The sequence below is a fragment of the Diceros bicornis genome, chromosome 2 (assembly GCF_020826845.1).
Source record: "Diceros bicornis minor isolate mBicDic1 chromosome 2, mDicBic1.mat.cur, whole genome shotgun sequence".
Taxonomy (NCBI): domain Eukaryota; kingdom Metazoa; phylum Chordata; class Mammalia; order Perissodactyla; family Rhinocerotidae; genus Diceros; species Diceros bicornis.
The window spans coordinates 86,865,991-86,879,742 of record NC_080741.1 but is presented as its reverse complement, the minus strand read 5'-3'; the positions used below and the strand labels follow the sequence as shown (position 1 = coordinate 86,879,742).

The 13,752-nt window shown below is 40.7% G+C and overlaps 1 protein-coding gene across 1 annotated transcript in view; it reads right to left on the bottom strand.

The window, feature by feature from the left end:
* Positions 1 to 13,752, bottom strand: part of C2H3orf20 (chromosome 2 C3orf20 homolog) — an 80,114-nt gene that overhangs the window by 48,841 nt on the left and 17,521 nt on the right. Inside the window, 2 exon segments of the mRNA XM_058567980.1 lie at positions 6,065 to 6,334; positions 7,375 to 7,510. Of these exon segments, the coding sequence (XP_058423963.1) occupies positions 6,065 to 6,334; positions 7,375 to 7,510 (406 nt within the window).

Here is a 13,752-nt window from a genome sequence, read left to right as displayed (position 1 = left end):
ACCAGGATCAAAACGAAAAGACAACCCAGAAATTTGGAGAAAATATTTGCAAATCATATATCTGACAAGGGCTTAATCTCAAAAATATATAAACAATTCATACAACTCAACAAGAAAAAAACAAACAACACGATTAAAAAATGGGCAGAGGATATGAACAGACATTTTTCCAAAGAAGATATATGGATGGCCAAGAGGCACATGAAAAGATGTTTAACACCACTGATCATCAGGGAAATGCAAATCAAAACTACAATGAGATATCACCCTATACCTGTCATAATGCCTATAATTACCAAGACAAAAAACAACAAATGTTGGGGAGGATGTGGAGAAAACGGACACTGTGGGAATGCAAACTGGTGCAGCCACTGTGGAAAACACTATGGAGATTCCTCAAAAACTTAAAAATAGAAGTATCATACCACCCAGCTATCCCACTACTGGGTATTTATCCAAAGAACAGGAAATCAACAATTCAAAGAGACTTATGCATTCCTATGTTCACTGCAACATTATTCACAATAGCCCAGACATGGAAGCAACCTGAGTGTCCGGTGACCGATGAATGGATAAAGAAGATGTGGTATATATATACAATGGAATACTACTCAGCCATAAAAAATGACAAAATTGTCCCATTCACAACAACATGGATGGACCTTGAGGGTATGATGTTAAGCAAAATAAGCCAGACAGACAAAGATGAACACCATATGATTTCACACATATGTGGAAGATAAACAAATTCATGGGCAAAGAGAACAGATTAGTGGTTACCAGAGGGGAAGGGGGTTGGGGCTGGGCATAAGAGGTAAAGGGGCAAATATATATTATGACTGACAAATAATAATGTACAACCAAAATGTCACAATGTTATAAACTATTACAACCACAATAAAATAAAACAAACAAACAAACAAAACATGATCTGACTATATGCTGTCTACATGAGAGTCACTTTAGATCCAAGGATACAATTAGGTTGAAAGTAACAGGAGGGAAAAAGATATTCTATGCAAATAGTAACCAAAAGAGAGCAGAGGTGGATACACTGACATCAGACAAAGTAGACTTTAAGTAAAATTTTTTCACAAGAGACAAAAGCATTATATATTTAGAAAAGAGTCAATACCTCAAGAAGATATAACAATTATAGACATCTACACACCTAACAACAGAGCCCCAAAATATATAAAGCAAAAACTGACAGAATTAAAGGAAGAAATAGTTCTACAGTAACAGTCAGAGACATCACTACCTCACATTCAAAAAGGATATAACTAAACAAAAGATCAATAAAGAAACAGAGGACATGAATAACACTATACACCAACTAGATCTAACTACAGAATACCCCACCCAACAATAGCAGAATACACATTCTTTTCAAGTTCACATGGATCAATCTCTGGTATGTACAATATTTTAGGCCACAAAACAAGTCTAATAAATTTTGAAAGATTGGAACCACAGAGAAAATATCTTTTGAAAACAGAAAGAAACTAGAAATCATTGGCAGGAGGAAAGTTGGACAATTCACAAATAAGTGGAAATTAAACAGCACACTCTTAAAACAACCAATTGCTAACGAAGAAATCATAAGGGAAATCAGAAAATACTTTGAGATAAATGAAAACAAAAACCCAACATACCAAAACCTATGGGATAAAGTGAAAGCAGTACTCAGAGAGAAATTTATAGCTATAAATACCCATATTAAAAGAAAGATCTCAAATCAATAACCCAAACTTCTACCTTAGTGAATTATAAAAAGAAGAGCAAATTAAAGCTAAAGCTAGCAGAAGGAAGGAAATAGTAAAGATCAGAGCATAAAAAAACAAAATAGAGACTAGAAAGACAATCGAGACAACCAACAAAACCGAAAGTTGGTTCTTTGAAAAGATCAACATTGACAAACCTTTTAGTTAAACTGACTGACAAAAAAAGGAAGATTCAAATTCCTAAAATCAGAAATGAAAGCAGAGATGTTACTTCTGACCTTACAGAAATGGAAAAATATCATTAGAGAACTATATGAACAATTGTACATCTACAAGTTAGATAACCTAGTTGAAAAGGACAAATTCCTATAAACACATAAAGCAAAACTGCAGGATACAAGACCAACACACAAAAATCAGTTGTCCCTCATAAACATGGGATGTCTTTCCATTCCCTTCAGTCTTCTTTAATTTATTTCAATAATATTTTGTAGTTTTCAATGTACAAGTCTTACACCTCCTCTGTTACAAAGTATTCTATCCTTTTTGATGCTATTGTAAATGGCATCATTTCCCTTTCTTCATTGTATTTTTATTATTGTTGCTCATGTAGCATCTCAGATAATCTGTTGTTGGTATTCATGGATTGGAAGACCTAATGTTGTTAATGGTAATGCTCTCCAAAGTGACCTACAGCTTCAGTGCAATCCCTATCAAAATCCCATTGATCTTTTTTGAAGAAATGGAAAACTTGATCCTAAAATTCATATGGAATTCCAAGGGACCCCAAATAACCAAAATAGTCTTGAAAAAAGAACATAGTTGAAGGACTCACACTTTGTCATTTCAACACTTACTACAATAAAGCTACAATAATTGAAACTTGTGGTACTAGCACAATAATAGACAGGTAGATCAATGGAATAGAACTGTGAGTCCAAAATTAAACCCAGACATCTATGGTCAATTGATTTTCAACAAGGGTGCCAAGACTGTCCAATGGAGGAAAGAATAGTCTCTCTAACAAACGGTGCCGGGACAATTGGTGTCACATACAAAAGAATTAAGTTGGACCCTTATCTCACACTATATGCAAAAATCAACTCAAAATGGATCAAAGACCTAAATGTAAGAGCTATAACTACAAAACTCTTAGAAGAAACATAGGGGTAAACAATGGTTTCTTAGTTATGAAACTCCAAGCACAAGGAACAAAAGAAAAAATAGAAAAATTGGACTTCATCAACATTAAAAACTTTTGTACATCAAAGGACGCTACCAAGAGGGTGAAAAGACACACCACTGTCTAGAAAAAAATATTTGCAAGTCACACATCTGATATATCCACAATATATAAAGAACTTTTACAACTCAACAAGAAAAGGACAAACAATCATAAATGAGCAAACTTGAACACACACTTCTACAAAGAAGATATACAAAGAAGGCATGTGAAGATACTCAAAATCATTAGTTATTAGGGAAATGCAAGTCAAAACCACAACAAGATATTACCTCACACCCACTAAAATGGCTGGAATTAAAAATTGGAAAATATCAAGTGTAGTCAAGGATGCAGAGAAACTGGAACCTTCACACATTGCTGGTGTGAATATAAAATGGTGCAGCCACCGCAGAAAACATTTTGGAGGCTCCTCAAAAATTAAACATAGAATTACCATATGACCCAGTAATTCTACTCCTAGGTATAGACCCAAAAGAACTGAAAACAGATGTGCAAACCAAAACTTCTACAAGAATGTTCATAGCAGCATTATCCACAATGGCCAACTGGTAGAAACTCTAATGTCCACAAACAAATGAACGGATAAAAAAAAAGTGGCATACGTATCCATACAACAGAATATTATTCAGCCACAAAAAGGAATGAAGTACTGACACCTGCTACAACACGTATGAAGCTTGAGAACTAATTATGCTAAGTGAAAGAAGCCAGACACAAAAGGCCACATGTTGTGGGATGACACTTACATGAGATGTCCCGAATAGGCAAATCCATAGGGACAGAAAGCAGACTGGTGGTTGCCAGGGCTGAGGGTAGAGGGAAACAGGAAGTGATTGCATAATGAATGTACGGTTTTTCTTGGGGTGATCATGAAAAGGCTTTGGAACTTGATAGAGGTGGTGGTTGCACAACATTGTAAATGCACTAAATGTCACTGAATTGTACAAATTAAAATGATTGATTTTATGTTATATGAATTTCAGCCCAAATTTAAAAAAAGGAATGAAGTATTGATGCATACTACAACATGGATGAAACTTGAAAACATGCTAAGTGAAAGAAGCCAGATACAAAAGGCCATATACTATATGATTCCATTTATATGATATATCTGGAATACATAGAGGCAAAAAGCAGATTAGCAGTTGCCAGGAACTATAGGGGTGGGAGAAATGAGGAGTGACTGATTAATAGGTATGGGGTTTCCTTTTGGGGAGATGAAAAAGTCCTGGAACTAGATAGTGGTGATAGTTGTAAAACACGGTGAACGTACTTAATGCCGTTGAACTGTACACTTTAAAATCGTTAAAATGGGTAAATTTTACGTTAATTGCATTTTACCATATTAAAAAAAATGCTTACCTCACAGAGTGGTTCTGAGTGCTCAACAAATCCCTAAAGGAACAGTGCTGGCACACGGTGATTAAGGTTTGCTATCGAGGTGATGAGTTTGTATCTTCATATGAAAAGAGGCTTTGAGAGAAGTTTGACGGGAGAATCAGCGATTGAGGGAAGACATCCAGGAGATGCTGATAACCCAGATGAAATGAATCCTGGATGGTTGTGGGGTCTGATGCTGACAAGTGCAAACCAATCAGGGCTCGGAGCTCTTTGGCATCCTAAGGGCAGATACACCCTTTCTACCTGAGAGCTTTGCCCAGCAATCTCGGTGAAAACAGAATCCACTGCTGAGCCTGGGGTTCCGTGGAAGCCATGAGGTGAGGGAAGTGTCCTCCAAACATTTTCTCTACTCGAGAGGGATCCAACAGCTGCACATGTGTTTTGGCCATGTGAACACAGTAAGACAGAATTTCTCCTTCAAGATCACTGGGTACAGCTTCTTCATGTTACAATGGAAGGAAGTGCAGCCCACAGAGATGAAGACTTGTGCAGGGTCACCAAGAAGAACTGGGCCTAGAACCCAGGCCTCTTGGGACTCCCAAAGAGGAAATGCATTAATTGCCAGGGTGTGGGGTAAGCCATTGTCGGGGTATGAAGCAAGCATGCTGGCAGCACGGCCTGCAGATTTGGGGTGGTCCCATCCAGACGGACCTCGGAATTCTGCGACAGGTGAGAGAACAAAGATCATACACCAGCCCACCATCTCTCTGGTCCTGCCAACAGCAACCTAATTCAGACACAGCTTCACAAGGAGCTCAGGGAGACGATCCTATTCAATGCAGTGAAGAGTGAGAAAAGAGGGAGGGGAGCCCCATGACCCATAGCGAGCAGCAGCTGTCCTGGAAGGAGCTTGCTGTGTTCAACATCACAGGCTCTGTGGAAGCGGGGCTGAGCAGAGTGTGATGAGTGGATTCATTTACAGCCAGAGAGATAAGACGACTCCTTTGACAAGGCGCTTCAGTTCTGAACTCCCAGTTCAGTGGAGAGGAAGCCAAATGAGGTAAGGGGGGCTGCCCTGGCTGGGCAGCCTCTTTGACAGCTCAGAGACTGCCCTCTCCCCCAAAGATAGGGAACACTGAGTGCTCAGTGGTTTCATTATTAAATGAGGCCCCCTGCATCCCCCTATCCTGCTCTCTGCTGGAGGAAACAAGCCTGAAAGGCGTAAAAAGGGCGCCAGAGAGAGGGGGCCCTAAATGGAGATGCGGTGGCCCTGAACCCAAATTCTGCCACCAAATTCCTTTTGTGACACTGAATGAGTCACACCACGCATTCCTACAATGAAGGGACAGGAATGAATGGCTTAGTGTCCTTCCCTCTTTGCCATCTCGTCCAAATCAGACTACAGAACGTAGAATAAGTGCTTCACTCTCTCTGGCCTCTGAGCCTTGCTGCCAAACGGGTTGGGGCATCTGGGGTCTGGTCCAGCTCTCGAGCATGCTGGGGAGTGGGCAACAGGACCCCTGCAAGGAACACAGGGGTCCAAGGTGACTTCCCGATCAGTTGCTTCCCACCCCAACATTCTCCAAAGGCAGCCTTCTTTGACCTGGACAAACTCTTAATACCCTGGAGGACCCGTCACCAAGCTTTTCTAGTCAATTGAAAAGCCAAAGTAAATACTGAGGCTTTTTCAAGCCTGGGAGTTCTCTAGGGCTGAGTTGCTGGGGAGAAAGGGTGGCACCAAAGAAAAGGATACTAAATGAAGGAGGACTTATAGAAGGTGTAATGCAACTTCCTGGCCTTCTTGGGTAACCTCCACTCCTGTGAATGCTGGCTGAAGCGCAGCTGGTGGGAGGGAGACTGGTGAGGGGTGGGAGCAGAAGCCTGAGCTCCAAGAGGGTGAGAGTGATGGGAGCTCAGGGTTTGAACGTCTCCTTTCGGAGCCGTCATTGGGTGAGAGGGTAATTTTGCCCTGTAGTTGCAGAAGGAGATATTCCTCTCTTTCCATGAGGCCCTTTATGCTTCTCTGCAGGGAAGGCGACCAACATATCTTCTAGTCATTTGGCTCCCACTCACCAGGGAGGCGCTCTACAGCCCCTCCTCTGCTCCCAAGACTCCCATCTCATTTCCCTGTCCCAAAAGTACCCGTCCCCAGCCCATCCTCTCTCATCCTTAAAGGTAGTATTTTTAGGAAGCAGTAGGAAGGCCCTGGGACCCCTCTGAGACCAGTCCTCACCCGATTTCCACCTTTAGTGCTGGGTGAGGACCTATCGAGTGGGACTGTGTGCAGAAAGATGGCCTGGGGGGGCTGGAGGCTTTGCTCAGCCCCCAGTCCTGAGGTTACAAGGAAAGAGAGCTTTCTTCCGGAATGTCACAGTAAGGGGCAAATGGGGTGGCTGCCCTCTCCCCATGTTCTATGGCTGCAAAAATGCTCAACGGCCCAGGGAGCCCAAGACATACATGGCTTAGATGTGACTAGGTTTTCAATCCTTTATGGCCCACAGTCTGGGCCTTCACAGAAATGTATACTAACTTGCTAGGACTTTGGAACACACAAAATCATCAACATCATTTATCACCCATGCCAATGTTTTTTGTTTGTTTTAAGAGGTGTTTCTCTTTTTGTAGGAGAATATCTGACAAACTATGTTAAGAAATAAACATTCAGGGCACAAAGGCTGTAAACTGTAAAAAGCCCCGCAAAGGGGTATCACTGGTGAGGAGGCAAAGATCGAGGACCTGGTGTCAGGCTCACCAAGCTGTGGGACCCCAGGCAATGCCTCACCCTCCTTCTCGGGTTGCCTCAGTCTCCTCATCAGCAAAATGGGCATGAATCCCATCTTCCTCATAAGGTTGTAGTGAGGACTGAAAAGGACTGTGAGTGGGAAAGGACTGGGGACATGAGTGCGTGTAAGGGATGGCGATCATCCTGTCACTGTCATTGGGGGCACTGGGTAGCCGACACTTCCTGCTCAGACGCTTCTGTGATTTCCCCTTCATGCACACACAGGCAACTGGCAGCCGTGCCCTCCTCTCCCATCCACCCCCACCCACTGAGGTGCTCACGCATCGCCACGCAATTCCTGCAGCTTCCTCCAGACTTCGGGGCAGGGGTCGCTGAACTCAGTGCTGTCAGAGGTCAAGGTTCCAGCTCCTTGTTGGAGGGACAGTGTGGTTACCTCTTCTAAAGTTTTTGATTTCCCTGTAATTGGAGATGAAGAGGTTAGGGAGGGGTTTTAGAAAATGGTTTCTCCAGATGTTGTTTTCACTTGGGGATGAGGGGCTGGGGAGAGTAGGAGAGCAGCATCCCCTGAGACTCAAAATAATTGTTTGTGCTTCCCAGGGACAGGAATCCCTGGCAGGTCACTTATAAAACAGAGACATCACTAAGCGTGTGTCCAGGAATAGACGGTATAGAGTGATGAATCCAGCTGTGTTTCCCCAAGGGCCGACTAGTTGTAGGTGGGCAGAGCACAGATGTGGCTGCCATGGACGCTGAAGTGCTTCCCTTTCTGATACCTCTGATTAAAGACAAAAAGTCTCAACTGGCTTCAACAATTGGCTTCAACACTTCTCTGATGTTGGCTAATCTCAGGCCTTCTGCAGAGGGCAGAGACTTACACCGCAATTTTTTTTTATAACTGTGGTAAAATATACATAACTAAAATTTACCATCTTAATCTTTTTTTTTTTTTTTTGGTGAGGAAGACTGGCCCTGAGCTAACATCTGTGCCCATCCTCCTCTACTTTGTATGCGGGATGCCACCACAGCATGGCTTGATGAGCAGTATGTAGGCCCGTGCCTGGGACCCAAACCTGTGAACCCCAGGCCACAGAAGCAGAGGATGCAAACTTACCCCTTACACCACCAGGACGGCCCCCAAATTAATCATTTTTAAGTGTACAGTTCAGTGATATTAAATACACTCACGTTGTTGTGCAACCAGTACCACCATCCATCTCTATAACTCTTTTCATCTTGTAAAATTAAAACTCTGTACTCCTTAACAATAACTCTCCATTCTCCACTCCCCCCATCACCAGGCAGCAACCACTATTCTACCTTTGGTCTTTAGAATTTTGACTACTCTAAGTAGAATCATAGAGTATTTGTCTTTTTTTAACTGGCCTATTTCATGTAGAATAATGTCCTCAAGTTTCATCCATGTTGTAGCGTGCGTCAGAATTTCCTTCCTTTTTAAGGCTAATATTCCATTGTATGTATAGACCACATTTTCTTGATCCATTCTTCCATTGATGGACACTTGGATGGCTTCCACATTTTAGCTATTGTGAATAATGCTGCTATGAACATGGGTGTGCAAATATCTCTTTGTGACTATGCTTTAAATTCTTTTGAGTATACACCCAGAAGTGGAATTGCTGGATCTTATGGTAATTCCATTTTAAATTTTTTGAGAAACTGCCACAGAGTATTCCACAGTGGCTGCACCATTTTACTTTCCCACGAGCAGTGTACAAGGGTTCCAATTTCTCTACAGCCTCTCCAACTCGTGTTGTTTTCTGTTTTTTTGATAGTATACATCCTACTGGGGGTGAGGTAGTATCTCATTGTAGTTTTGATTTGTCTTTCCCTAATGATTAGCCATGTTTAGCATCCTTTTGTGTGCTTATTGGCCATTTGTAAATCTTCTTTGAGATGTGTCTATTCAAGTCCTTTGACCATTTTTGAATCAGGTTGTTTGTTTTGTTGTTGTTGAGTTTTAGAAATTCTCTATATATTCTGGATATCAATCCTTTATCAGATATATGATTTGCAAATATTCTCTCCCATTTTGTGGGCTGCCTTTCTACTCTGTGGACAGTGTCTTTTAATGCACAAATTTTTAAAATTTTCATGAAGTCTATTTTTTTTGTGTTGACTGTACCTTTGGTGTCATATCCAAGAAACCACTGCCAAATCCAATGTTATGAAGCTTTTCTCCTATGTTTTCTTCTAAGAGTTTTATTGTTTTAGTTCTTATACTTAAGTTCTTGATCCATTCTGAGTTATTTTTTTGTATATGGTGTTAGGTTCTACATATAAGATCATATCTTCTGCAAACAGAGATAATTTTAATTCTTCCTTTCCAATTTGGATGCATTTAATTCTTTTCTTATCTAATTTCTCTGGCAGGAACTTCCGGTATTATGTTGAATAGAAATGGTGAAAGCAGGCATCTTTGCCTTGCTCCTGATCTTAGAGGAAAAGCTTTCAGTCTTTCACCATTGAATATGATGTTTACTGTGGGTTTTCATGTATGACTCACTATGTAAAGATAATTTCCTTCTATTTTTAGCTTGTTGAGTGTTTTTATCATGAAAGGGTTTTGAATTGTCAGATGCTTTTTCTGTGTCAATTGAGATGATCATGTGGGTTTTTTTCCTTTATAGTGTTTATTATTGTATTACATTGACTGAGTTTTGTATGTTGAACCATCCTTGCATTTCAAGAATAAACCCCACTTAGTGTCATGGTGTATAATCCTTTTAATATGCTGCTGAATTCTGTCTGCTAGTATTTTGTTGAGGATTTTTGCATCAATGTTCATAAGGGTTATTGATCTGTAGTTTTCTTTTCTTGTAGTGTATTTGTCTAGTTCTGGTATCAGGATAATGCTGGCCTCACAGAATGAGTTGGGAAATGTTCTCTCTTCAATTTTTGGAAAAGTTTGAGAATGACTGGCACTAGTTCTTCTTTAAATGTTTGGTGGAATTCATTCAGGTCCAGGGCTTTCCTTTGCTGAGAAATTTTAGATTACTGATTCAATCTCCCTACTATTTATAGGTCTACTCAAATATCTATTTCTTTATGATTTAGTCTTGGTAGGTTTTGTGTTTCTAGGAATCTGTCCATTTCATGTAGGTTATCCAATGTGTAGGTGTACAACTGTTCACAGTACCCTCTTATAATCGTTTTTATTTCTGTAGAATCAGAAGTAGTATCCCCACTTTCAATTCATTTTAATAATTTGAGTCTTCTCTCTTTTTTTCTTAGTTGACCTAGCTAAAGGTTTGTCAATTGTGCTGATCTTTTTGAAGAACTGACTCTTGGTTTCATTTATTTTCTCTATTGTTTTGTCTATTCTCTATGTCATTTATCTCTGCTCTAATCTTTATTATTTCCTTCCTTATAGCTTTGGGTTTAGTTTCTTCTTCTTTTTCTAGTCCCTTAAGTTGTAAAGTCAGGCTGTTTATTTGAGATCTCTCTTGACTTTTAATGTAAGCATTTATAACTATAAATTTCTCCTTTAGTACCACTTTCCCTGCATGCCATAAGTTTTGATGTTGTGTTTTCATTTTCATTCAACTGTAAGTATTTTCTATCTCTCCTTGTGATTTCTTCTTTGATCTGTTGGTTGTTTAAGAGTGTGTTATTGTTTGTTAACAACATGGCGGAGTGAGCTCTTCCCTTTGTCTCTCCTCCTCTGATTTACAACTAGATGGACATTTGTTGACCAACAGAGGATACTCACACAGTACAACCGGATGCCTGAGAGACCCAGGAAGCTATATATCTGAAGATGGATGGACTGGGTCACTGGGAAGCAGTGAAGATAGGCGAGCACTCCCCTTCCCCTCCCCAGCAGCAGTGAGCCAGGTCCTGGGTCCTCTCACAGGGCCCAGAGCTACTCTGAGGAGGTGAGGACAGACAAGACTGCAGGTTAATGCTATCCTGGCCCACAGGAACACACATCGAGGTGCCATAGCCTCACCAGTAGGAACACGCCTCAGCACAACCGTAAGAAAATGCAGTGGCAGCCCTGCATGCACGCGTGTGCTTTCCTGGCCTGTGGGAACGCCCACCATGCCACCACGGCCCCACCAGTGGGAATGTGCTTCAGTGCAACTGTAAGGAAAGGTGGCAGCAGCCCTGTGGGCACACGTGAATACTTTCCCAGACAGTGGGAGTGCCCACCACGCCATCACAGCCCCATGAGTGGGAATGTACCCCAGAGCAACTGTGTGAGGAGGTGTGGCAGTCTTGCACACGCACAAATGATATCCTGGCCTGTGGGAAGGCCCACCATACCACCATGGCCCCAACACATGACCCTGGCTCAGACTGTGTGAAGAGGCCCCGCCCACCAAGCACAGCAGCCGGCGCCACCATAAGTGGAGGTGGTGGCAGCCCAGCACATGTGCAAACGCTATCCTAGCCTGCTGGAGCACCACCGTACACACACAACTTCCAGCAGATGGGGTGGGATCAGAAACACAGCTCCTGCTTCCCCCCAGTGGTAGCAGGTGGAACCTTTGACCTGATACTACGCCAAATGCGCCAGCAAAGGATCAGTTCATCAAACGCCAAGAAAAACTACAGGAACACTTCAGAGCAGAAGGAAAATGACAAGTATCCAGAAACCAACCCTGAAGTCACAGAAGTTTACAATCTAAATGACAGAGAATTCAAAATAGCTGTCATAAAGAAACTCAATGAGTTACAAGAAAACTCAGAAAGACATTTCAGTGAACTCAAAGACATGAATGTTCAAAGACTTTTCAATTATTCAATGAGGAATAAAATTAATGAGAAGAAGGAATACTTCACCAAAGATACTGAAAGTATTAAAAAAATACCAAACAGGTATTCTGGATATGAAGAAGACAATTAATGAGATAATAAATAATCTAGAATCCTTAAAAAATAGAGCTTACACTATGGAGGACTGAATTAGTGATTTAGAGGATAGAAATATAGAAATGCTTCAGGTGGAGGAGGAGAAAGAACTAAGTTTTTTTTTAAATGAAGGAATTTTTTGAAAAATATCTGACTCAATTAGGAGAAGCAACATAAGGATCATAGGTATTCCAGAGGGAGAAGAGAGGGAGAAAGGAGCAGAGAGCTTGTTCAAAGAGATTATAGCTGAGAACTTCCCAAACCTGGGCAAGGAACTGGACTTAAAAATACATGAATCCAATAGAACTCCTAATTACATCAATGCAAAAACATCTTCTCCAAGGCATACATTAGTAAAACTGTCAAAAATCAATGACAAAGAAAAAATATTAAGGGTAGCAAGGCAGAAGACAATAATCTACAAAGGAACCTCCCTCAGGTTTTCAGTGGGTCTCTCAGCAGAAACCTTACAGGCTAGGAGAGAATGGAATGATATATTCAAAATACTGAAAGACAGAAACTTTCAGCCAAGAATCTTCCATCCAGTGAAACTATCCTTCAGTTACGATGGAGAAATAAAAGCTTTCTCAGATAAACAAAAGCTGAGGGAGCTCATTGCCAACAGACCTCCCTTACGAGAAATGATAAAGGATCTCTCCTATCTGAAACAAAACGGCAAAAGTCTACAAAGCTTTGAGCAAGGAGTAAATAGACAAAATCAGAAAACTACAGCTCTATATCAGAACAGGTTAGCAAACACTTAACTATAACATAAAAGATAAAGGGAAGGAAAGAACCAAAAACAATTCTAAACACTTGAATTTAGTCACAAACTCACACCACAAAACAGAATAATTTGTGACAACAATAACTCAGAAGGGGAGGAGGAAAGGGATGGATCCTGCTTAGGCTAATGGAGAGAAGAGGCTATTATAAAATGGACTATCTCATCTACAAGATCTCTTATAAAAACCTCACGGTAACCCCTAAACAAGAAATCAGAGCAGAGCCACAATTCATAAATAAAGAGAAAACCATCACAGAAAACCACCAACCTGAAATGGCAGTCAGAAATACAAGGGAAGAAAAACAATGGAAATATAGAACAACTCGAAACAAGAGATAAAGTGGCAGTATTAAGCCCTCATATATCAATAATCACTCTAAATGTAAATGGATTGAATTCCCCAATCAAAAGACATAGAGTAGATGGATGGATTAAAAGACAAAACCCAACAATATGCTGCCTCCAGAAACACATCTCAGCTCTAAAGAGAAACATAGGCTTAGAGTGAAGGGATGGAAGATGATATTCCAAGCAAATTGCAAATAAAAGAAAGTAGGTGTTGCCATACTCATATCAGACAAAGCAGCCTTCAAGATAAAAATGACAATGAGAGACAAAGAGGGGCAGTATATAATGATAAAAGGGACTTTCCACCAAGAGGACATAACACTTACGAATATATATATGCACTTATGAATATATATATGCTCCCAGCACAGGAGCACCAAAGTATATAAACCAACTATGAACAGACCTAAAGGAGAAATTAACAGCAACACAATAATAGTTGGGGACCTCAACACCCCACTTACATCAAAGGATAGATCATCCAGACAGAAAATCAACAAGGAAATAGTGAATTTAAATGAAACACTTGATCAGATGGACTTAATAGATACATATATAGATCATTCCATCCAAAGTGCACAAGGAACATTCTCAAAGACAGACCATACGTTGTGAAACAAAGTAAGCCTCAATAAATTTAAGAAGACTGAAATGATATAAAGCATCTCTTCTGACCATAATACTATGA